Genomic DNA, 26,157 nt, shown 5'->3' with positions numbered 1-26,157 from the left:
CACACACTGGAGATGATGTGGCCTCAGGTCATCGGTCCCATCCTGGGCTGCTCCACCAGCTCACTGGGTGGAGGAGACCTTCCAGAAAGTCTCCTCCTGGCTGGGGACAGACGACCTGGCCCAGTTAGATGCTACTCAACTCAGAGAACCAACAGCTTGCAGCTAGGTAGAAGCAGGTATAGAATGACATACCGCTCCCCCCCCCCCCCCCGCATGTGTCTTCCCCATGTGTGCTTGCTAAAGGCATGCCGGGGGACTTGTTCCCTGGAATTTAATATTCACCAAGAACTGTGAGATGGGTGTGCCAGCATTTCAGAGTGGGTGAGCACCTGGCCAAAAGAACAAGGTCTGAAGCATTATAGTCCTCAGGATGGCAGACAGCTCATTACTGACCCGTTTCCCCCATTTATCTGCCAACTAACTCACTGGCACTATGGGATGTAGCCGTGAGCAAAGATCAAACACTGCACACATGAGAAGTTCTCTGAGATGAATCTATTCAGGGCCTCAAGAGGAAGAACATAGGGTTTAAATGTGTGTGTGCTCATTTGCACCTGAGAGCGTGCAGCCTTAGGTGCCCTTTCTCTGGTGCTATCTACCTTGATTTTTTTAAAACGGGATCTCTCTTGGCCTGAAGTCACTAAGGAGTCTTGGCTAGCTGGCCAGGGAACCCCTCTGCCCCCCGAGTGCTGGGACACAAGCAAGCAGTCACCTTGTACCTGTACTCATGAACAACGCTACTTTCATTAATGACTCTTGGGAAGCAAACACTGGGGCTCAGGATTTACAGAAGCATCCAACTATAACCGTGGATTACAGAGCGCTGGGGTGACACCAAAGGCAAATGAGTCTCAACTGCGTCGTTCTGTCCACAGCTGTGTCATAGCAAAGGGTCATATTTTCTGGGAGCATTCCTACTGTCCCAGCACCTATGCTTCAACTCCTTCGGCAACAGGGGACACGTGACATCCAGTGACTGAGAAGACCTGTTTCATTCATCGGCGGCATCACGCTTTGATCCTGTCAGCTGCCTTATTATAGCAGCTCTGACTCACAGGTATGATGGGGACATCACCAAGGTGGGTGACACTAGACTCTGGATTCAGGCTTTGGAAACATGTCCAAACACAGCCCAGTCAAGTGCGTACAGCATTGTGAAATCAGCCAATGTGGAAGTCAACCAGAAGGTCCTTCCTTATTCTGGGTGAAAATCGGAAGACACAGGAGGAGTGGGATCCCCTGCAATGCATTCTGGGTGCCAGCACTGGAAAGGAAGCCCATGGATGCCAAGCGTCTGCACTAAGGTAGGCGATGATCCCAACGTTGGGAGGACATAGCAGAAAACTGCAAGCCCATGTGGGTAGCTTAACTCCCGAGGCTCGGCTGAGGTCAAAACTTGCCTGTTAGAATTCAGGTCTGAAAAGAGCAAGTTCATGCACAAGGAATATACTGGTTCCGCTGCTAGTGGTCCCACAAACTGCCTAAGCCACACAACTGTCACCCACATTCAGAGGGCCTAGTTCCTCAGCCTCAGCTGCCAGTCCAGGAGTCAGTACCTTGCTCCGCCTCGACACGGGAGGGGGGGCTTGGCCCTACCTCAAGTGATGTGACATTTCTCTCTGAGGAGTGGATGGGGATCGGGTGGGAAGAAGATGGGGAGAGCAGAAAGACAGGAGGGAGAGGGAGCTGGGTTTGGTATGTAAAATACTGTTTTAAAAATTAAAAAAAAAAAAAAAACCAAAAACAAAACCCAGGTTCTGTGCTATGTACCAGTGTGGACTGTGAAGGAAGAAGCCAAACTTACTGGTGCCTCTGAATTAACAAACGGTGTTACACTGTTCTGTCAGCACAGTCTGATCAGCTGTTACGGTTTGTATGCACGTACATGCGTAGGTAACACACGTGAAAGCCAGAGGACAGATCTGAGTGGCATCCTTAGTTAATTCTCATTGGTCCGGAGCTTGTCAGTTAGGTTACACTGAACGGCCACCGAGTCCCATGGAATCCACCTGTGTCTGAGGTTAGACTGAACGGCCACAGAGTCCTGCACCTGTGTCTGAGGTTAGACTGAATGGCCACCGAGTCCTATGGAATCCACCTGTGTCTGTTTCCCTGCGGGGTCTACGAATTGAGCTCAGGTCTTTGTGCTTCCCCACTGAGCCTTCCTCCCAGCTCACACCACGAACCCTTACCCTCGGGGACTGCACACTGAGTGAGGCACTAGCCCTTCGGCCAGGCTTGTCACCACATCGCTCTGGGAAGTACCCACTGCCTCTCACTGATCATTCCAACAGCTCCAAGAGTCACGTTTTAACCCAAAACTTCGGTAGTTTCATCAGATCTTTGGGAAGTGGAGTAGTTCATAATATAACCAGCCCTAACCACTTCTTTTTCTTCCACTATCCCATAAGTATTGAGTCTTTATAGGAGCTTGGGCTGTGGCGGGTGCTGGGGAGGCATGGCAAGGGGGGATGCTGCACAAGCCAGCCCAAGGAATGATTCAAGTTTCTATTTCCTCCTCAGGAAAATGCAAAGGACAGACGAGCCAGGGAATTCTCAGTTCTACCTCGGCTCTGACTTTAGGAGAGTCCTGGACTTTGAAGCTGCCCCTGACTTACCAGTCACTTGTGGGCTATAAAGACGATGAGGAAATATCTGTAAAAGAGCCTGAACAATTCTCTATCCCAAAAAGAGAGGGTCAAAGCAGAATGCAGAGTGAGAGCTGAGAGGAAATTACATGAAGAGAAATATACATCCGTTTGGGACAGAAGGGACTCACCCGGGAAGCTAATTTCAAAGTCCCAGGGTGACGGCTCAGTATACTTGGAACTTTGCATAAACTTCTTGGGGCCCTGGCACACAGTCAAGAAGTGGTATTTTAGCAGAAATTAACGAGACTGGTCATACTCAGCAAAATACTACCCTCACCTAAGCAGGTGTCAGCCATAGCTCTGGATGTCATTCTGTGCAACAGTTACTCAAACCTAACGCCCCTGCGGACAAACCACCTTAAAGACCTTCTTCCGCAGCTTCCACCCTCACGGAGTCCCTCAGTGACCATCACCATGGAGACTGCTCAAGGGCATCCCACCCATTTCACAGGGAGTCAGTTCCTGAAATGTTGCCTGCTAGTTACGTTACCTTGGTGGGTGTTAACAGTCACTAAGTTGCCTTCCTAGAAGTCTGTGTCACCTTCATTAACATTCACAGTCCATGGGTGGAGGCCTCACTCTCCGGAGCAGGCAACCCAGGCTTGGCCAGCAAACGCTCATTACTGACACTGACGGAACCAAGGGAAGCATAGTAATTCAGCTGGCTCCTCCAACTCCACCGAAACAGAAACAAGTTCTGGACAGTGACATGGGTATCAAGCCGTATCAGGCACAGCTATATAAATGAAGTGAATTTAATACAAAACAACCAGGTGGTTCCGCACTGCAGCCCAGCACAACAGCTTGGAGATCAAACTGGAAGTTGTGAAGTCCCCTTACACCAACGTGGGACAGGACTCAAATACTGTCATCTTTCCATCTGGGTTACCTGTAATGAGAACTCTGCTTCCCTCAGGTCCCACGAGAGCTCAGAGTGAGGTCCCACTATGAGGTGCCCAGAAGAGTTGTCATACAAGGAAGTGGTTACTCCGGCAACTCAACAGGACTGGTATATCCCAGCGGTCATCTCTAAGTCCTGGGGCACAGGAATGCTCTCCGGCTCCACAGCAAGATACAGAATCCAGCCCGACATCTGATGCCTACACTGATGTTTTCTGATTAGCAAGAGCTAGGGGGAGGACATCCAGTCATGACATGGAAACAGAAGCCATCTGAAAATGCTCCTGCAGCCTAGTTGGGCTGGCGAGAGCTGGGCCTGATGACAGACAGTGAGAAGAGAATGCTACAACAACAGAAACTAAAGCAATGAGGCTTATATAACGTCATCCCAATAAGGAATACTGAGATGTACCCCCGCAACCCAGTAAATCTGCTTTACATGGAAACTGTCCCTAAGCACTGCATATGGAAGCCGACATACATTCTTGTTGCTAACCACATGTGCCTCAAAAGTCTAGGATGTTATGAAGAGAGTCCTATTTAAAATTTACATTTATATTGATGCTAAGACTCAATAGATTATTAAAGTACAACTCCAAAAATACACAGTAAGTGTTTGTCTAAACACTGATAGATTCCCGCTCATAATATAAACTTGCATGTCACAGTCCCGGACTCTGTGGCTCCCCAAATGACATCAGTCTTGTTCCATCCATCCAACATCTCACCGAGACCCTATCACAGGACCCCTGAAGAAGCTGCTTCTTTGGCTGGCTTTCTGCTCTGGTTTGGTAGCTGAACACTAAAGTCTTCCATGAGATGTCTGGGCTTCTTGTAACATCTGCCTGGATTTCCTCTACATCAGAGGCTTGAAAATGACATCCAGCCAGCACAAGTGAGGCAGAAACCACAGTGCGCACAATTCCGATTACACAAGTATTTCCAAGGCTCTCATGGCTTAAAATTAAACCTGATTTTTGGAATTGCATTAAGTAATTTAATGCAGCCACGTGAGCTTACCCCCCATCTCTAGTCCTCAGGCTTAATCAGAAGGAAATGAAGCTCATAGAGACCCTTAAGGCCCTAACACTCTATTAAAATGGAGAGGAGGGGCGCTGGTTCAGTTACCACGACAGCTCACCACTGTTCGAAGAGCACCCTACACGCATGCACCACTGTAATGCATCAACACAGGCAAAACTCTCACACACAAGACATTCTTGAAATAATCTTTAAAACAATACCACAGGAAGATCTGATTGTGCATGACAGTTTGCTGAGGTGGGACGAGTCTAGACCAGTCTTCTTGGGGGTTAATACACAGCAGGCCATGGTCTGCTGGCAGTCCTGCGCCTGACTGAAGAATAATTGTTCCGAAAAACCAATAGACAGACAGACAACTGTCAAACGCAAAGGGCATGGTGTTAACAGACCTGTTTTTACGTGCATGAACTCGGTTCCTGCCTCAGTCAACTGTTGAAGCAGATAGCTCTGACTGCCTCCTCTGAAAGGAGCAGCAGGGTGAGGGAGAAGGGGCAGATCTAGAACTGCCAGCCAGGGTAGGCCTTCGGCCCTACCGTGGTCCATGTTTACTAGCGCCCAAGTCTAGTGGAGACGGTACCAGGATGGCTGCTGAGATCCTGAAGGGGAAAAGGGGAATGTGAAGGTAAGTGATGAGCAGCAGCTGTGAGGCAGAGGCCTAAGGCACAACCTCAAGGCTACCGTTTGCAGTTCATGCCTTCCTAACCACACCCACTCACAAACCCCAAGTTCTGTCCTAGGATTTTCTTCCTGTATGACACTGTGTGCTTTTTATTTATTTTATGCAACACAGATGTCATCTTTACCCTCAACATGGACCTTTCTATTATTTGGTATTTCAGAGCACTGTACACTGAAGGTTGATGTGGGATTCCCCTCTGTACGCTAAGCTCACTGCCCCAGCTAAGTGGGCATGGTTAGGGCCAACTTCAGAAGGTCCTGGTGTGCAACAAGGTCTGTGGCAGGAAGGCTCAAGGCACAGAGTGGCTTTAAAAGGGTCCTCAGTCTGAGGAGGCTCCCCCCACACAGTCCTGTCACGGGTGCTTTAAGTCCAGAGCTCAGGGTTCAGTGTCTTCTGGTCATATCCTGCATGTGGTTGAAAACCCACAGACCCTAAAGGGATGGAGCCACACACTCAAACAGTTGTTTGTGGGCTGAAATTAGCCAGAACGTTTAAAGTAGAAATGGCCCAGCACTCCAGGACCTCATGGTCTACACTGATGAGGGCTCTTCCAGTCAACTACTGAACCCTGCCGCCAGAAGGGATGTGGCTCTCTCTTAATGGCCTGCCCACACTTCCAAATACACAACAGCACTCCAACAGAAAACTGGGACTAGATGGGCAAATGACAGTCACAGCCTAGCATCAGGGAAGAAAAACTGGGGCGGGGGTGGGGGTGCTGCCAGAACTGGAAAGCCAACAGGCAAGACTATTCTCCTTAGTCATCAGTCAAGTCCTTAGGGCACCTGCAATGTGGCCTGTGTACTCACATAATCCTCTCCATTTACTATGTTCTAATGCATTTTCAAAGTAAACCACCCTGCATAAAGTTTCCTATAGACGTCAATCTAGTCAAAGTGAGCAAACCTCACTACCCAACTGCACGCAACACATCCAAAGTGAGCTTGGACATCATTAGCATTTAGATCTAAGTGTGAACATCTCCATTCCCTAGTCTTCAGCACTCAGCAGCAAGCTGGTTGCTCCTTTCTCATCAATCAGCTTTGGGGACTATGACATAACACTCCAAATAGGAAGTATGACACCACAGGAAAGATCACCAGGAAAAGACTCACAGGTTTCAATTTTTTGCTCTGCTTTTTGGGACAGGGCCTCACTATATAGCCTTGACTGGCTAAGTAGCCCTCTCTAGTCTCTGCCTTTCGAACGTTGGGATCAATGATGCCACGGCACCATATCTTCCCAGTGCCAGAATTTCTGTTCATTCTGGTTGCTAACATACAGTGATACACCTAGACCAGGGCCGGCACATGCTAAAGACGCAAAACCAAGCTAACTCTAGAAACTCTTGCCAGGAAGAATCCAGCTCATGACAGCCAGCACTAGATTCACCACCAGAAATGATGTGAGGTGCCTCTAGACAGACAAAGGGACAGAAAGCTCTGGTCATTTAGCTTTTTAATGTTTAAAAGCTATTTCAGTCTTTATGCAGACTGCACAGAGGGTAAGCGGAACTGGAACGGAACAGCTCCTGCTTTAGCAGATGGACATGGACGGCATGGCTTCTTGGGAACGCTTCCATTTGGCAAATGTACCTGAGGTTCCAGCACCTGTCAGAGCCAGGGACATCATGGAGATCAGAAGCACACACCCCGCTGTTCTTTACTAGTGCGGGTAGGGCAGCATGCAGGTCAGCAACAGTCCACTCCTTGCTTTCTGCACACTGAAAATTAAGATCCAGGAAACTGTACTCCCCCAAGGCTAAGTCACCAAACACTAGGAAAGGACAAGGGTCCGATGAATGTAAGCTAAATGGACAGGGAGGGAGGGATGCTGCTTCTTAGGGTGCCTTCAAGATCTGGCTTCCTGGCAGGGCGCTGCAGTACATCTGTGTGCACTTGTGTACAGCATTTACAAGAACAACTGCTGAAGGGATTTCCAACTTTCATCACGCTCCTCTCCTTCTCCCTGGGTTTCTTAGAGCCTGGTAGGCAGACAGGTTATCAGGCCTGCGGTCCTCTCCCTAGAGGAAGGTCAGATAGCGGGCTCTAGGATACAAAGTGATAGAGTGTCTGGCTACTGGAAATGCCCCCTATACTTATGTTAAAGCCCCTAGAAGAAACACAAGCTTCGTTCATTCATGTCTGGGAGAACTATAAAAGTCAATATGCAAATTAAAAAGCAGACAGCACAGATGCAGTTGAGATCTCAGGTTACACCCTCAGTCCTCTGAACTGTTCTCACAATCCACAATCTTGATTCAGCTACATGTCTACCCTCTGAAAGGAAGCAACTGCAATTAACAGAACTCAGCTGATGCCGCAGACACGGGTGGAGAGAGGTCCCAGGCAATGGCTGACTACATACACACCAAACAAGGTCCAAGTAGCCTGCTCCCCCTTATGGACAAAATACAGTCCTTTCACAAGTGTTTACAACGTGTTTATTGGTTACAATGATATAGAATGTATCATCCAATTTCCCCCTAGTTATCAGGTGTTTTAAATAACACGGAAAAAAGTCTTTCTTAGCCATCTAACAAGCAGAGGATGTATCCATTCTAAGAGGGCAAAATAGCAAACATCACTCTTGTATGTCTGTAATAAACTCTGTCAAGGCTACATTGGTTAAAATCAATGAACAATCCCTTTTGTAGGTCAAATAGTAAATTTAATGTTTCCATTAGAATAGTCTTTATGGTACTCTGCAACAAGAAGCAATAAAATAACTAACAGCAAACTTCAGTACAGCAGACACTGTCCAGATTAACAATGTGAACAAAAATATAAGATGTAAATTACATTAATACAATTGAAGCACCCAAAACAATTTAAATAATTTTAAATATTTTATTTTTAAACGGCTACAAATGCTTTATACAGTATTTCAACATAAAGTCTCCTTAACAGAAATGTAACAAAATGGGAATGATAGTGAAAGGTTAAAGTGGCACAAATTCAAACAAGTATTAAACTACAAATTTTAAGAGGTAGATTACTTTTAAGGTTAAGTACAAAACACAGCATGAATAAAACGTAGCCATTTTCCACCAACTCAGTCATGAATCTGGGGGCATCAGGACTCATGGAGAAGTGGTAGTGATCCACTTCGGAAGGAAGAGGCCAACCTTGCTTTCAATCTACTGAGACTGAAGTGTAAGGCCTGGTGTGCTGATACAGACAGCTATACAGGCCTGGATGCCTTCCATACTGACACACTGCTACATAGCATCTCAAATATAACAGGTCTAAATTGATGCCAAGCAGTGAGAGGATAGCGTCCACCTGGATAGATAAACATGACACTAACAGAGGCATAAAAAGGAGTCCATATCCAATCTGGCTTCCTCTGCATTGTGCTAGCAATCTGCTTGTGATTTTTTTTTTTTAAAAAGGGCAAGGGTAGAGATCGGCTAAATGCCTCTCTGTGTAAAACACACGAAAGAAAGGCATCAAGGGGCTGGTGTGTAAGCAAGCATCTGTCATCCCTGAAACTATGAGGACCACTGATGAAACAAGAGCACTTGCTTTGCAAGGTTCAGTTTGATCACTCCCTTATCTGTTCTCTGCCAGACTCAGAGCTGTGCTGCCAGTCCGGCGACGAGGAAGGAGCCAGTCCATCTAGCCCATCTTACGGCACCCTTCTCTTTGGATCTCAATCCCCCGAGAGCCCAGTACACATGTGAGCACACCAAAGAGATGGATGTCTAACCCTAACCAGGGAAAGAAGCCTGCTGTTGTACAGCTTTTGAGTCAGCTTAAACTGGTCTTGCAAGCTGGGTAGAGTTCGAATCCTTTGCCGTAGTGCTTATCTTAAGTTGAGCATGTAATATCATTTAGTCAGTTAAGGTTTGTTTTGTGGGGGTGGGGGTTTTTCTACAGGAAGTTCCTAGAAAATAAGAAAACTGAAGATAAATAACAACATAAGACAACCTTATATATGAACTGACCATGTTAAAGAAAAAGGTGAAGTGACTCTAAGACAAATGTTGCCAAGACAGAAACACATACATGACTCTAATAGTTTTAGAAATGCCACGCTCGCTCCCAAGATGTAGGGCTGTTTCCTACCCACAGTGGGTGAGGCTGTCAGGGGAGAGGGATACTTTGTTAACTCAGCACTTGGTAGTGGCAGAGAATCTATCCCAAAGTTGCTTCTTTTCTAGCTTTCTAACTTCTGGACATTGGTAGTGGAGGATGGGGTGTTGTGGAAAACGAAACATTGCTTAGATAGAGCAGTCCTTTGGATTACAGGGGGAGAGTACAGTAAAAGTCTGACTTCCTTTCTGGAAAGGAGTCCTCAAAACATATCCAAAGGCAGCAGCAAGAAGGCCCAGGCAGACTGTGCTACATATCCAGGGCAAGGCTCACCTGTTTTGTTTTGGTTTTTGGTGCATACGTGCACATGTGGTTTTGTTGTGAAAAAAGCATTTGGAGTGCATGGCTTTTTACCCCCAGAATGGCATACCAGCTGGTGCTTCAGGAAGTGGTCAACTGATAATATGTGGATTCCTGTGCTCAACGCTGTGTTCTGGTTAGGCATGTGGCTGGTGGCAGCCATGTCCATGAAAAACTATAGAACCCTACACTGTCTTTCAAATAATTATGGTTTGCTGCAATTAACAAGCAGGCAGGAGTGAGTTGCAAGTTCTGCAGAGCTGAGGACAGCAAATCACTGCCCACAGGAGCTCCATGAACAACAGTTGCTTGCATCATGGAGTCTTCTCTAAGCCAACTGAGAGGAAACACTGGAACAGAAAACCACTGTCAGTAAACGTTCCTCCCTTGTCAGCATACAACACACAAGCTTCTGAGAATGAACTCAGTCTAGCCTGTATCAGCCCTGAGTTAGAAGACACCTGGTGTACATATGCCAGCAGCCAAGAATCCTACTGTTGTCTACATTTGCTATGGGATACTAATAACTAAACACACTCTGCATAAACGCTGTCTTATGTCTAGACAGTCAACCATCATGTCCCATTGGACATTCGGTTTTTAATTGTCCAAAACAATTCACGAAGTTGTAGCCCCATGGTAAGTGCCTTGGATGATGCCCCCATTCTGCAGATCTGCCACCAGGGACATCTATTGCATCGTCTATGTTTTCATTATCTGTTTCTTTAAGTGATACTTTTAAGTCAACTTTAACTCCAGCAATGTAACTCTGTTAACTACCAGAATAGTTTAAAGTTTCCTGGAATAAAGAAGATACATTTGGGGGCAGTTTAGCCTTAAGGAGTCTTTACAATACCAGTAAGAGCGTGAGTGAACTTTATACTCACTCTTACCTTTTCATACATTTACTCCTGAAAAGTCTCAACAGGATCCAGTATGAAAGAGGAAAAAGCTTTTAGAAAATACTAGAACAGGACATTCTAAAGCATCAACCACCTGGAGGTGTTCTTAATGGTAACCCACAAAAATGGCGGTTCAGTTATGTTCCATTTGTGCAGAATTCCCTAGAACAGAGGCCAATAACAAGAAGAGCGTACAGACAACTGAAAACAGTACTTTCTATCCCCACAGTCAACTCCACAATGGCACCTATGCACCAGTATGGTCAAAGATGACCAGATCTATAGCAACTAACACTCAGCATGTTTTGAAGTACCTTCAAAAAAATTCCAATCATTCAGTCCTACAGTGAATTGTTGAAATCAGCCTTTGCTGGTACCTACTGTCTAGAGTTTTGTTTTGCTACGCTTCAAGGCACACGAGGACCAAGAACCATATGATCAGTCATACAGTGACAATGGAACTGCGTGCTTAAGTCTCTAAAACAAGTCATTCCACAGCTGTCCCTAATTTTGTCTGCTCCCAACACCCAGAATTATAGCCATGACAGCCCAGAATGAAGACAGGCTGCATATTAGGTGTCCAAGTATATGTCTTCTGACGGCCACTGACTGGAGACATTGGGACATTATTTGGGAATTCCAAGTGTATATCAACTCAGCCTGAGAAGTCAATGTAACAGTTCAAACTAGGGCCACATCATCCTGTCTGTCCCTGAGAGCCATTTCTAATACGGGGAGAACATGGAATAAGGCAGTAAGGTCAAGTGAGATGAAGTGAAACCTAATGTTACTGGGGAAGGCACTGAGCCTCAGGGCCACAGGGCCCTGTCTCCCTGCAATCTCAGTGCCGAGTCCACTCTTCTTGCCCATTAGAACCTTGGCTGCTGGTCACACTAAGGCTGGAAGCAGAGGGCTGGAGGGGGAACATAAGGCATTTTTAAGATATATGGTATTTTATTTAAGCAATGTGGAACAAATTTAAAATTTAAACACTAGCAAATGGAAGCATTAATAATAAAGAGTCTTAGACATTAGCAACTATGCTTAAGTCACAAACTACTATAAGAGTGTACTGTGGTTGCTAATGAACTTGTGACTCACTTCACCCTATGGAACCAACGTGAGTGACACTAAAACACTGCCCAAGATGTGAATTCAGAGAACCTTATCATTTCACATGGGGAAATGGGTTCAAGTTCCATCCACAAATTAAAGAAATGTACCACTTTGTGAGTACTAAGTCTGAAATAAAATGTATTTATTCATCTGTACAGTAGTCAAAGCAGCAAGGGTATACTACAAATTATGCAATTGCCACTTTGCTAAAAGGCTCGTGTCAACATTTTATAGGAGGGGAAACAAAGCATCCTCCAGGCCGGCTACAGCTCTCCTGGCGGTCCTCACCTCCCCGAGTCTGGGCTTACCTCAAGTCCTTCAGCTCATGCCTGGCACTGCTGTCCTCTCTCCTGCTTTCACTCAGATCCGCAGCAGCTGCCAGCTGAAGGCTTCTGGTGATTGGGCCCCCACTCCGCTCTCTAGACTTTACTACGAACCGGTCTGTTCTTTTCTTACTGGCCAGAGCAGTCTTGCTTTGTAGAACAGCTTTGCTCTTCTGCACTTTCAAGTGCAGGTTTCGGGAGGATTTGCTTGAGAGCTGAACAGAATGACTCTTGGCAACAGCTTTGGATTTTTTGCCCTCAACATTAGTAACTTTGGCCATTCTTATAGGACTGGAGTTCCTCAAGGAAGAAGAGCTTGCTTTTTTGGATTTGACTGAAGCTGCAAACTTGACATTCTGTCTGGATCTGAAGGATGAGGAGGGCAGTGAGGCTTGGGCAGGGCCTGAGCTCCGAGCTCTGGTCTTGCCCAAGGGTGCCTGTGTGCTCTGCATCTTAATCTCCGTATCTGCGGTCCGTCTCCGGGGATTGCTGCTGTTGTTTCTGTCACTGCTGGCAGGTGATGCGTGGCTACCTTTCTTAGATGAATGGGAAACTTTTCTTTTGGAAGGAGAGAGGGGTTTTTTAGGACAGCTGAAAGCAGCATGCTTATTCAGGCTGCCAATGTACGTGAACTCCCTGTCACAGTAAGGGCAGATATGCGAGGACACCTCAGAAGTGTCCTTCGGGTCTGTCTTCTGCTTTGCAGATCTGTTCTTCTGAAGGATCGCTTTCTGTACCAGCTGGTTTTTTTTCTTCAGTGCACTTAGCTTGAGCTTATTTGGAGACATTTTGCTGAGTTCAACATTGAAGCTCAGTCTCTTGGGCTGCCCCATCCGTCTGAAGGCATTTTTCCCAGAGTTGTCTAAAACCACCACTCCGTTTTTGGGTTGCACAGTTTGTTTCAGGGGCACTGGGTTTTTCTTAGGAGTGTACCTCTTCTTGTCACTTGCAGATGCACATGCCAGGATATGTTTATGCAGCTCAGGCATATTATCAACCCCCTTTCCACACTTTGTGCAGCGAATGGCAGTAGTAAATGTCTGTGGAATATTGTGGGTAGTGAAGTTTGTGGCCGTTACGCCAATCCCCATGGGGTTTCGATGGTGGTACTGAAATGGAGGTGGTTTAAAGCTTGGGTAGTGCTGATTGAGACCAAGTCGAATGTCCGGATCTTTCGTCTTTATTCCGGAAGCCATTATTTTGATGGTTGTGTAAAGCTCTTCAGAGGAATCATTTAACTCTTCCTCTCTGGAAGTTTCCAAAGGCTCTTCTGGCAAATTCTGCATATGCTCCACACGGGCCTTGCTGGGGTCTGTGAAGTTCTGGGGTCTCAGGGTCCCACTTTCAAACTCGTGATGTGTGCACTCCTCATCTGGGTGGAGATCTCGTTGGTGCTGCTGTAAATTGCATAAGAAGGCAAATTCTTTCTTACATACGGAACACACGAAGATATTCCCAACTCCGTGAAGCAGAAGCCTATGCTCTGACAGGTCAGTCTTCGCCTTAAAAAGCTGCACACAAAACTCACATTTGAAGGGCCATTCTTCAGCATGAACAGATAAATGCTTAGTTAGATCTTTAATGGAAAGAAAAGGTGATTCACAGACATTGCAAACAAAGCTTTTGCTGAATGTTTCATGGACAACACTCGGCCCACCCGTGGGTGGGGCCTCTTCCTTGGGTTTCAGACCTTCACTCTCTGACTCCTCCTGTTTAAAAGTTATTGCAGGGAGAAGTGCTTCCAGGTTGTCCCCAGAGGAAACCACAGACGACACTGCCGAGAGAGGGGGTGGTGAGGGGGATGTGGAGGAGCATGAAGAGGAAGAGAAGGAAGAGGAAGAGGATGAGGAGGAAGAGGAAGAAAGTGTTGGAGGACCAGGGGAAGCAGCAGACATGAGTGGCTCCACAGGAGGAATGGGAGAGGGTGAAGGGGACACTGTTGGGGAAAGAATTGGAAGGGGAGACTGGGCAGTGGCGTTGGAGAATGGAGAGGGACACTGAGGTGATGTATCAGAAGAGGGAGTGGGGAGGGGAACATTTGGAAGGAGGGGAGGTGGTGGAGTGGCTACTGTTAACACAGGAGGGCAGGGGGGCGGGGAAGAAGGCTCTGTGGGGATCAAGAGAGGAGGCAGCTGACTCGAAGATATGGAGGCTGTCTGAAGAGAGGGTGATGAAGGGCCATCAACTTCAGGTGGGGACTCAACAGTAGGGGCTGAGCAACTCGAGTCAGGACCAAGTTCAGAATCTGGCTGTGTATCTAGGGATTTACAAGGACTTGGGCTCCTGGTCACCTCTGGTGTGGTTTCTGCAGGTAAGCCAACACCATTATATTCATTGAGAAGAACCTTTTGCAGCATGCAGGTGGTTGGTTTCTTCTTCTTTGCGGCACCACACGCTGGTTGTGCTGAATGGTTCTCTTTGAATTCCTTGCCTTCAGCATCACAAGGCTTTTTATGCACACTGAGATCCAATACAGATTCCCATGGGACTGGAGTCTTGCCTGTACCCTCTGACTTCTGTTTGACTCCACTGGATAAATCCAATGGCTGTTGGTTGCACACACTGCTGAAAGGAGAACTGGCTGCCCATTCTTTTGTTAGTTTGTATTCGTCAAAGCAAGGAGGGCTTCCAGTGTCTCTCTCATCTCTCCCAGACAAGCTCCATGCTGGTGAGTCACTACGACTTTCTAATTTGGGTTTCTTGGAAGTCAGACTTGTGTCTGTCCATGCTGCTTTCCCATCACTTGGTTTCCCACCAAAGTCTCGAAGGGCAGGACTGTGCTGTGGAGAACTGGGTGGAGAGCTGGTGCGCCTCTTAAATCGACTAGAGGTCACAGGTAACATGGATGCAGGAGCAGATACACAAACGGGACCCAACTTAGGGATCTCAGCTGCTGAAATCCCTGCAGGAGGAGTCAGTTTGTCCTGGGTCTGAAGAAGCTGCTTGAGCTTTGAAGACAAATAGACACCCTTCTCTTTATGGAAAGACACCACCTCTGTTGTTGATATGCTCAGAGGCAAACTTAAGGAACATGAGGGCACTGTGGAGTCAGAATCTGCCTCAGCTTTAATTTTGGGAAGCACAGGTGGACTGGCAGTTCTCCGTTTCTTTGATTCACAATTTGTGCTACTGGGAGACTCTTTAGGAAGTTCATCGTTTACAGAGACCTGGGTACTCTTTATATTTTGAGTAATTTCTACTGTTACTGGAGCAAGCAGACAATCTATGCCATACAAGTGAGCAGAATTAGACTCCATCTCAATCACATCACAATTACTAGTGCTGTTGTTGGTCTGAATCTTACCGTCAATATAGTAATTTAGGTTTTCAGAGATGTTGCTTGAAATGTCCATGATGTAAACATCATCAGCATCTCCTTCCTCCTCCGGCTCTGTGCTTGGTACATAAACATTCTGGGAAGGTGGTGCCTGCTCTGCTGGTGGGTGAGGCTCCTCCAGGAGTCCTCCTTTTCGACGGACGCCTTTGGGAATCATGTGGCGTTCATGAACTCTGCGCTGATGTCGTCTCATATTGGTGTGAGTTCCAAATACCTTCTTGCAGTATTTGCATGGATGAAGTTCTTTAACTTCGCCGTTCTCTTCCATACTAGATGAATTTACTATTTCCTGGGGAGCTTTTTCTGAGTTCAGTATCAGAGAGTCTTGTCCAAGTTGAGGTGGACTTGACTCATCTTTAGAAGTGACATTATCTCCCTTGCCATCATCTAGGTCCTCTGAGGGCTGTAGTGTCATGCTGGGTCTCCTCTTTAACCCCGCTTCATGGCGACGTTCATGCCGCCTCCTGTTAATCTGTGTACCAAACGCTTTCCCACAGTACTTGCACTTGAAAGCATGATTAATTGTAGACATGTGGATGTGCATGTGACGCTCAAGTCCCTGCTTGGTTGCAAATTTTCGTTCACAATGCTGACATGGGAACATAAACGTCTCAAACACATCACCGTTGGCCTCCTCTTTCGTTCTGGGGCTATGAGGAAGAGGGGCCATGTCCGGAGAGTCTTCAGAAGTTTCATTTGGAATGCTCTGTGGTTCTTCTAATAAATCCTCTGGCTTTTCTTCACACCGTATTTCTGGCTCCTTTACAGAGCTTTCATTGAGTATGCTAGCTTCTTCCTCCCCATCTTCTTCCAACTCCTCTTCTTCCTCTTCCAATTCCTCCTCCTCCTCCTCCTCCTCCCCCTCCTCTTCTTCCTCCTCCTCCAGATCATTGATCTCACAATCTGTGACTTCTTGTTTCCCATCTGGCTCTGGCTGTGGTTCACATGCGGGGAGAGGGGTGGCCACCTGTGGAACTGCATCCTGGTTGATGACCTCGGGAAGAAGGGCTGGCTGCTCAGGTGCGGAAGCCAAAAGCCTCTTATCCTCTTCCTTCGGACCTAGGGAGCACAGGAGAGCAGAAGCACAGATATAAGACCACACTGGCTGCTGTGTGATCAACTCCTATGACTTTATTGCTGGAAGGCACTAAGATATGTAAGCAAGAACATCCCGTTTAGCTGGCTGCAAATCCCTTCCACTGACTTAACAAATGAAAGGGCCTGCTTAGGATGAGGAAACACTTGACACTTCAGGACAAGCAGATTCACAGGGTACTGAGTTTTTTTGTTTATAAAAACTATAGTGCCTACAACAGTATTGGAACAGTCGGTGTTAATTGTAAGGAAACTAGTTATAAATTAATTTCTCATGATTCAAAGAACCTGCTAAACCTATCAGATTAGATTCTTGACACTGTACCTGAAGCGTGGAACTAGAACTCATTCTAGAATGATATAGTCAGTTCAAGGAAACTTCCTATCTCTTAGAAGCCTAATCCAATTGTTATGAATCAGGAGCACTTCACTGAAGAAAACAGCAATCTCCAATCACTTCTGGGTCTGTGTGCTCATTTCTATCTAAAGTAGACAGTCCAGAGGAGGGCTTGCTAATGAAGCCACAGTTGAAGAGACAAAGCAAACAAGCCACGCAATCATCTGGCAGACAGAATGCACTGGGTAGAAGCAGCACCAAATACATGAGCTCTAAATCATAATGGTACTAAGCAGCTTCAAGGTTGAGAATAGGCACCAGGAGATGAGACTAGAGGTAACCTAGGACCTAGAGATCATGAGAAGCTGGCCATTACTCCAAGTCAACAGGGAGGTGGTTGTAACGGAGAACCATATGGCTCCACTTTCCTTCCACTAGAAGGAAATAGAAAACCAAGGTGGGCAAGGAAGGGGGGTGGGCAAGAAGAGCTCTCCGCTCTAGGAGAGGTGCAGGACGGTGACATGCAGGTAGTAGGGTGAGGAAGATGGTGGAATTAATCAGACCTGGGGTACATGGGTTGTAAAAATGACAACACATGCCTACTGACTGGCTGTGGTGAGAAGCCAGAAGACTGCAGGAAACTCCAATAATCCTGCTTACATGTGGCAGAGACAAAGCAGGAGTTTACTTAGGATGAGCTAAAGTTTAGGGTATGATAATGTACGAAGTAGAATTTCATAAGAATCTCGAGGTCAACACAGAGGCTGGGGCACCTGCCTATACCCAAGTACTCAGAGGAAAATGGTTAATGAGCAGTGAACTTCAGACTAACTAGAAAGTGAACAGATAGGGAAGGACTATACCCCAGACACTGAGAGGATGTGATGGCGAATGTCTTTGTCAGCCTGACCTATCAATCAGGGAAGAAGGAACATCAACTGGGAAAGTGCCTCCATTACATTAGCCTACAGACATATCTATGAGGCATTTTCTTGATTGATGGTTGATGTTGGAGGGTCCAGCCCACCGTGAGCAGTACAACCCCTGGGCATGTGGTCCCAGGCTGAATTTAAAAAAAAAAAAAAAAGTAGCTGAATTTGAGACTTGAAGCAATTCAATAAGCAGAGTTCCTCCTGCCTCGGCTTCCCTCATTAACGCGCCATAGTACATAAGCCAAATAAACTGGTTGTACCACCAAGTTGCTTTCGGTTGTTTTATCACAGCAATAGAACACAAGTAGGATTGAGTGATGAACGGTCTTTAGGCCAAGAAACAAGTCACAATAAGGAATGGTTCACTCAGTCCAGAGCTGCAGGATGCTGGGTAAATAAAGGACCAAAACTGGTATATGCCCCATTTGCCAACAGGGAGGTCTGGGGACCAAGACAACAGCCACAGCAGAACAGTGAGAACAAATCCTCAAAGGGAAGGAAGGAAATGGAAGGACTACTAGGAGCTCTTTCAAGGTTTCTATAAAGGAAGAGGATGGGCTTGTAGGTGGAAGAGAACAGAATACTCTTCCAGACCAGATCTTCTGCTACCGGGGTGAATGCTGGTAGGATGGTCCACAATGTCACCTGCCCAATAAGGAGGACCAACTGCTATGCTACTCCCATGGTCTCCCATGGTCACTCTCAGAATTCAGAAGACTGTAAAAGAGGCAGAGATACAATTTTTCTACACACCAAGTAAACTGGCCAACTCAAGCTTCCTGACAGATCCCCATGGAGTATGCACAGTAGACAGCATGGGTCACCCCAGACTGTCAGGACCCTAAGCCCTACCTCCCACACATATCCTAAATTTACAGCAGGATAAAATCATTACCAAGGACAAGTTTCATTCTGGCAGAAACTACACACAGCAAGCAACGAACTATTCTATAATAAACTAATTGTCTATCTGGCATGAAGTGTGCTACGCAGGCTAAAGTCATCAAGGATGGAGAGGGAAAAGCAATGGGATCATCAAAACGAAGGACAAAAAGCATTCAGTAAAGCACCTGAATGTAGGAAAGAGTCACTTGGGAAACTCAACTATGGGATGGATGAAGAGATGGACAAAAGGGCTTTTCTGAATACTGAAACTAAGGTGGGAAAGGTGCTGTTGGACAATAGGCTGAGACGGAGGCAGAAAAGAGCAGTCCAACTAAACTATCAGGATGCAGCAGGCTGTCCACACAGAACCACCGGAGCGAGGAAATGCTCAAGAGTGGACAAGTGCTACAAGCTCTGCAAATACAGCAAATACAAAGGTAAAAGCACAAGTTCACCTAAGCACCTGGGCCTAGCCTGTTGCGGGAGCTCCTTCCGCTCCTTCAGCTTTATTTCATTTTAAGGGGATAATAATTTTATTTAGAAGAAGATGTGGGGTATATAAAATTCAGTTTACTATACTTAAACTCAGATAGTTTTCTTGCTACTTGGGCCCTCTATAGTTCTTGAGATGAAAAGTTAGATGAGGAACACGTATTGAGACCACCAAGCTCTAGATCACTTACCTTCTGCAGACCCTCTCATGTTTGCAAAGGTGGAGTCTGGCTCACTTGCCTTCAGCTGCGCAGCCTGGGTTTTGATGCCTTTGTTTTTGTTCTCTTGAGATTTCTTCTTCCCTGAAACACAGCATATATCTATTTACTCATTCATTCACGACCACTCTGATCCTTGAACAATTATTAACTGAAGCAAAGTCAACTGTATTTACAGGCAATTCTAAAGAAAGGAATGGATGACCGACTATAAATACCATCAAATCATGTTAGAGGAAAAAAATTCATAAGTTCTACATTTTTAGGCACTTGGCCCTTAGTTTCACAGCTGTAATAGCTATCAAATTAATGAACAATGTAATCTCAAATGTTACTAACAGGCCAGGATGTGGCGGCAGCATATGCCTTTACTTCCAGCACTTGGGAGGCAGAGGCAGGCAGATCTGATTTCAATGTCAGCCTGGTCTACAGAGCAAGTTCCAGAATAGCCAGAGCTACTCAGAGAAACCCTGGCTCATCCCTACCACCACCACCACCAAATTAATAATAATGATATAAAAGAAAAACTTTAGAATCAATGAAGTTTGAAATCATATAATATGAGCAAAGGCATATTGGAGAGAAACAGTAAGGTATTAGAACCTTTTATTAGTTAAGAAAGGATAAGGTGTAATTGCAGCTTCTACTTTAGAAGTAAACATTTGCACTGCATTATGAAGGATAAACATGGCTCCAACATCAAATGCAGAGGAATCAGGAATAACTTCAGCCAGCTTAGCCCTTATTTCACTAACATGGGGAGAGGCACACACAGTTCAGGAAATGCTGACTGCTTTCTAAATGATCCCAAACCAGAGAAGGCTAAAGTAAAACATGGCATCTACTGAAAAGTTACCAGAAGGAACTGAATCCCCAAAGGAACACAGGTGAGACCACCACAGGACTGACCCCAAACTGGTAGTCAGTCCAGGTGAGGGGCAAGCTCTTTCCCCAACACCCCCCTCTCTGCCAGCACTGTTCTCACCACCCAGCCCCAAACCCCGGAAAAAACAAAACAAAACAAAACATGTTTTCTTGCTTTTCATGAACAAGCCTTCTACTACCTTTATATCCACCTCAGCTGAAGACAGACAAGAAACCACCCATCATTGCAACCCAGGGAAACCACATTCGACAGTCTCAACAACAGAGACCACAAGGGGAACGGTCAGCTAAAATGAAGACAACTGATAGCAGAAACTCAAAATGGCATAAAACAAAAGTACAGAAATCAACTATAATATAAAGTACTAACTAAAAAGATTTTGATAAAAAGTTTGATAGAACAAGAAAACAAACTACGCAAAACAAGTTGTTTGTTCATCTTCAAAAGGAAAATCCTAAAATAATCATTTTAAGTGCCTAAATCTTTAGCCAGTAAGAAAACAGGCTTGGGTTTATTTTGCTTTGTTTGGGGGAATCGGGTTTCTTGTAACTGTATGATTAGAAGTTCCTTACAGTATGCCCACATGTTCTTTTCCACCTGCAGCTACATGGCTTGGAACACAAGCACACATGACCAGAAGCACCACCACTCTGGTGTGAATGGAAGTCAAAGGGCAGAGGATCATTCATGGCAATGGTGACCCCATCTCTAGGTGAAGAATTATACTAATCAGCACCACACGAGGCAGACTCCCATCTCTACCTTACAGTGCTATAGCAGACACACAGGCACCTTCCACAGAGGGAGGGAGGCTCTTCAGACTCCCTGCTGGATTGACCTTACACTGTTAACTTCTGACAAAGGCTCTTGAAGGATCTGTGCTGAACAGAATCTGCCTTCTTTCCCCTTTCAAGAGTTCCTTATCCTCCATGTCTATGTCCTTCCTGTGTGTGATGTTCAGTCTGAATGAGTGAGATTAGTAACTCCAAACAAAACGCATGCCAACCACACACACAAGCACAAATGGCAATCTGACGATATGATGCAGGAGCTGCTCCACTGTCACAAGGCCAGCAGCGGAACCTTCAGAGAGTACACTCAAAATTTAGGTACAGAGGTGTTTTTCTAAAAAGTACTACTAGTACTTAGTATAGTCAGTACTATCCCATGTCCTCAAGCAGGCTAAGAAATAGGTACAACCCTTTACTATAACTGTCTACAAGTTTTTAAACGGAGAACTGTAATCTCAACATGGCCTCTGCAATAAGCTTCAAGGACATTAGAAATAAAGGCATACTGTAAAATTTACTACAAAAGCAGGAGTCAATCTGTTGACCAGAATACTTTGCCAAGGCAATTCAAAGATTTGACAACCCAAGTGCTGTTCCATGCCCAAGTAGCACAAGTAGAAATATGAAGCAAACCAGGCATATGGAAAACATTAAATATGCTTCCATTATAATAAAACCTGCAGTGTGATACACTCAAAATGTAGCTGTTTAAGTATGTGAAAGACAAATGCTATTTACATTGTATTCCCTGCCTTAAAAACAAACAAACAAACACCACTAAAACAGCTAGTTCATACACATGTCCATTTCTGGGCTCCTCATCAACAAGTTACTTTGTTTTCTACTCCCCAGTTATTCACCCTAAAGCCACAGCAGGACATGCAATCCATTGTGAGGACATACCACATGAGGACGAGCACCTCCTGAACCTTCTTCAGAGGATGAACAAGAGCACACCATAGTCACAAACAGAGCAATTAGCCTGACTTCTCAAGCATAGCACAATGACACTCTCAGTCACAATTCTCTGTCGTGAAGAATGCCACTGACCAGAGTACCTTGCAGGGGGGCAGGGGCGCTCTACCCACAAGATTCATCAACAATGCCCCCTTTCCCACTGTGACAACCTAAAACTCAGAGCACAGCAAAACCTCCCCTCTTCTCTGGAGGAGCTCTCTCAAATGTCAGAATACTGGACTATACCAATGTATTAGATTTGAGGTCACAACACACATACAGAAATCTGATCTAAAAAATTATACGATTCTATAGATGAAAAATTATACCACTAAGGTAACTTAGTGAACAATGTGGCAACAGAAAATCTAGTAAGACTATCATTTGTTCAGGGAGCTAGGACTAGCGTCTAAAGTCTCTCAATCAGAACCATTTATCAAGATACTTCTCCTGACGTCCTCTGACTAGAGAGAGATGAAGGGGCTACCAGAAAACCATATGCCTGTCCCATTAGAGTGCTACTTTATGAGAGAAACCGAAGGCTTGAACCCAGAGGAACAAATACATTTGTGACAAATTAATTCGGCTCCCACTTATTGTGAGAAACTGTTGTCACACCCAGCACTGCTGGACAGATGGGACCTGCCATATTTCCTTAATCAGAAAAGTTCTCTCCAGGTACTGGGTTTCTGTCTGCTACATTAAAGAGATTACAAGAGAAAACACAATAACTCATCAGAACTTCAAGGGGACAGAGGACTTGTAGCTTCTCTCTGAAGCAAGAGGTACCACTGGGTGGTTGGCAAGTACACGAGTGCACTTACCAGGGGCTCCTGAAGGGTCCTACATGGCGCTACTGCCAGCTGGCTGCTCCACTTGGTCTAGACAAGAAAGATACAGGAAGGAAACATGAGGAAAGTGAAATGGAAATGGCCCCAAAGAATAGCATGAGGGACAATATCTGATGTGCTGAGGGGAAGGAATGTGCACATAAAGAGGAAGAAAAAGAAGGCAAAGAGCAATTATCTACTACATCAAATCTATCATATACAAAAAAAAAGTTAGTTAGGATCAATGCATTAGGTTGTCGGGCCTGTATCATGCCTATGTTATACGACACCATGCCCATTCCATCTAGTGCCATTCTTCTAGAACTCAAAGTACCAACTCATGCTTCTAATATCATAGAGACACTCAGAGATCAGAGACGGGAGGTGTCTACCCAGGCCTTTCAACTACACACTCAGGAGCTAGAATTAGTGACGACAATCCCATTCAAAGTGCTCTTTTCAGTCTCTTGCTGCCATCTCATAAGCTCAGTGGTGACTCAGTCAGCACATCCATCCCTAGCCTGATAAATGAAGCTCCTATACACTGAGTGTAAGGACAGCAGTTGGAAAGAAGCACTCTTCCATTTTCATTCTACCCTTACGTCACAAAGTATCAGTCAACCACACAGTACCCTGCTCGGAACAAATATGATTCACCAAGGAAACAGGCGCTTCTAGTCAAACAGCTCCATATAAAGACACTCAACAGTTGTAATGGCTGCTTTCTTAGACAACAGTCAACAGACAGTCTTATACTGCTCGTACCCAGGGTGGGAGTTACAAAATCAAAACTGCTTAAGGCAGCACATGAATAATTTAACCTAAATCTGGCTTATGTTCTAACTATCCGAATAAACTAGACAAACAACAGGAAACTCTACAGAATGTTTCACTTAAAGATGTTTAATCAGCACAACAGGGAAGCACACCCTGTGTGCCATCTCCTTACTGGGGAACTACCCATCTCTTCAGTATCGACAGAATTAAGACAGCACAGAGGCCATCCTCAGACTCTAATGTAGACAGTCAGGACTGCCTGTGAGACTCTGCACTTTGCCATGAAAGGTCAGTGAAGGTCTCAGCAGCCCTGAACAGAATCAGAGGCCATCAAACTGGACTGTCTGCTGCCTCTAGTCCTCACCATTCAGCAAGCCCTACCTCCCAGCAACTTCTGTTCCTACCACTCCAACAAAATCATTTCTCATGGATCTCACTGACGTCATACTTTCAAGTTCAGCGTTTTTTCAATTTGTCTTCTCCTGAAGATAGAGGGGATAATGTGATCTTCCACCGTTAGGATTCCTCTTCCTAGTCTCACAGCACTACCATCCACTCTTCACCCCCTGTTCTGTCTGTCTTCTGTCCCTAGGAAATCTGAAGACTGGAACTATGCTGTCATACAAAGTTACAGAAAGACTCCGACACACACCGAGAGCTAGGATGGGGGCACAGAGGCTCAGTGAGCACATCACGGGAGATGGGTGTGGGAGAAACTGAGCTGCTGTAGTAAAGGCGAGAACCACCATAACACCATGGAGCAGGAGCTCTAAACTTCACATTATTATATGAACTGCCTCAAGACACAACACACCAAGTCAGTACCCAATCTGGAACTTCAAGTCCCATGCAATTTTCCCCTTCATCCTCTGTGTTCCAGGAAGCCCTGCTAATGACATTTTCTGGGTTCTAATTTCACATAAGACTCCTTCTGTATCTCAAGCAAATTAAAGCACTTAAGTTCATTATACTTTTTTTTTAATTTTTTTACATTTTTATAAGAAAAAGCTAGCTGTGCACTGACTGAGGAACACTCAGGACACGGCTGAGGTACAAGCTTAGGTCCCAAAAAACAGAAAAAAAGTTTACCTGGGAGAAAGCACCAAGTACATGCTCCAGTAAGACTGTTAAAGCTAAAACCCCCTTTGATTGTGTTAATAAGGTAGAAGAATAAATAGAGGCAACGCTGAGACCTCAAACAGCCGGAGTTATTTAAGACAGTAGTGGGCAGGAAGTGACAAAATATCAACCCTGTCTTACCCTGGAGGTGGTTCAATGGTCTACAGTGGGTATGGAGACAGAAACACTAGGAACACATATGAAACTAAGTTTCTCCACAAAGGACCCCAGCCCACTGCAGTATCCGTGTACCTGTAGGCCACCAAAAGTGACTCAAGGGAGAATCAGGAAATTGCATTGGCAGAACTGATGAAGACCACTGTCTGAGACACTGTGCCTGCCCAGAAGGGCTTCTGCAAGTCACGAAGCATCACACCCTGGCCCTGGTACCAAAGTCAACAGTGGCCATGACATGCAGTCACCAGGGAAGAGGGCCTGTCAGTCATGATTATGCAAAGAAAAATTCATGAGTGGGTGATTTCCAAAATGAAATACACACAAAAGCAAAATTAACGAGATAGAATTAATATTTCTGTGGATAAGACTGACATACATCATTTTTAATCCTTTGGCAAACATCTCTACTTTTCATTTCGAACAAATCATCTGTTTTCTCCCTCCTACTTGTATACCCAACAAAACTGTTCAGAATATAAACACATTCTTTGTTCTAGTTGCACTGTTCTTTAGTTATTACACCTATCATTATCTAGATGAAAAATATCCACACTGAAATGATCATGCCGAGTGCCCACTGATAGCAGAGAGGGTCCTGGACTTAGTCATCAGCTAGGATGAGTCATGTTAACTAGCTTTTATTTGCATTTTCTTAAACTTGGCAAGTAGGCCACTAGCTCCACTACATTTAGACAGAGGGCTACAGACACAGGATCCCTTACAGAAACACAAAATCATTTCATCTCATGGCCATATTATGGAGTAAGGCACTCTGTTCTAGCCCAACTGCAATAATAAAACACCATTATTGCTCAACCTGATCTTATTTCTGGCATGTTAGCAGTCATCAAGCCGCCTTCATGCCTGCCTGTTACCCTATCACAACTAAAGCACAGCACATCATTGCTTCAACAGGAATCTTGGCCATGTTCACCTCAGCAAGACAAAGCATTGGTACACACGAGAATGTGTGTCACAATTATTTTCAGATTATAGAATACATTGAAACTCAGTTCCAAACTTTTCCTATAGTTCTCCACCTAAAATCAGAGTTTGTCTGATTCAATTAATAACACATATTCTCAGGTGCACCAGGAAATCAGAGCAAGCTTGTTCTTTCTAAGTTTAAAAGGTCTTTTCTCTGCTTTTTCCTCACTTCATAAAGGTTCTAATGCAATGGCAGAGAGACAGTTTAATGGTTTTCTTGGGTGCTATTAGCTACAGGACACTATTAGAAGCCACAAAAAATACAGATATATTACTACTGAGATGAAGAAGTCAGAGCCCTCCGCAAAAGAACCTACTGATAACA

At 45.3% G+C, this 26,157-nt stretch overlaps 1 protein-coding gene across 6 annotated transcripts in view; it reads right to left on the bottom strand.

Annotated features, from left to right (window-relative positions):
* The window catches only part of Prdm2 (PR/SET domain 2), a 106,066-nt gene that overhangs the window by 11,120 nt on the left and 68,789 nt on the right, over positions 1 to 26,157 (bottom strand). For 3 of the 6 annotated variants that reach the window (XM_057783619.1, XM_057783623.1, XM_057783624.1), the window contains 2 exons: positions 19,282 to 19,392; positions 11,998 to 16,408 (listed from right to left, as the gene is read on the bottom strand). In XM_057783619.1, the coding sequence (XP_057639602.1) occupies positions 11,998 to 16,408; positions 19,282 to 19,392 (4,522 nt within the window). Of the gene's footprint in view, positions 1 to 7,721; positions 11,487 to 11,997; positions 16,409 to 19,281; positions 19,393 to 26,157 lie in introns of those variants that run through there. The other 3 variants (XM_057783620.1, XM_057783621.1, XM_057783622.1) reach the window with 3 other exon arrangements.

This window comes from Chionomys nivalis, chromosome 11, assembly GCF_950005125.1.
Source record: "Chionomys nivalis chromosome 11, mChiNiv1.1, whole genome shotgun sequence".
Taxonomy (NCBI): Eukaryota; Metazoa; Chordata; class Mammalia; order Rodentia; family Cricetidae; genus Chionomys; species Chionomys nivalis.
The sequence above is the reverse complement of the archived record's forward strand: the minus strand, read 5'-3'. Positions and strand labels throughout refer to the sequence as shown.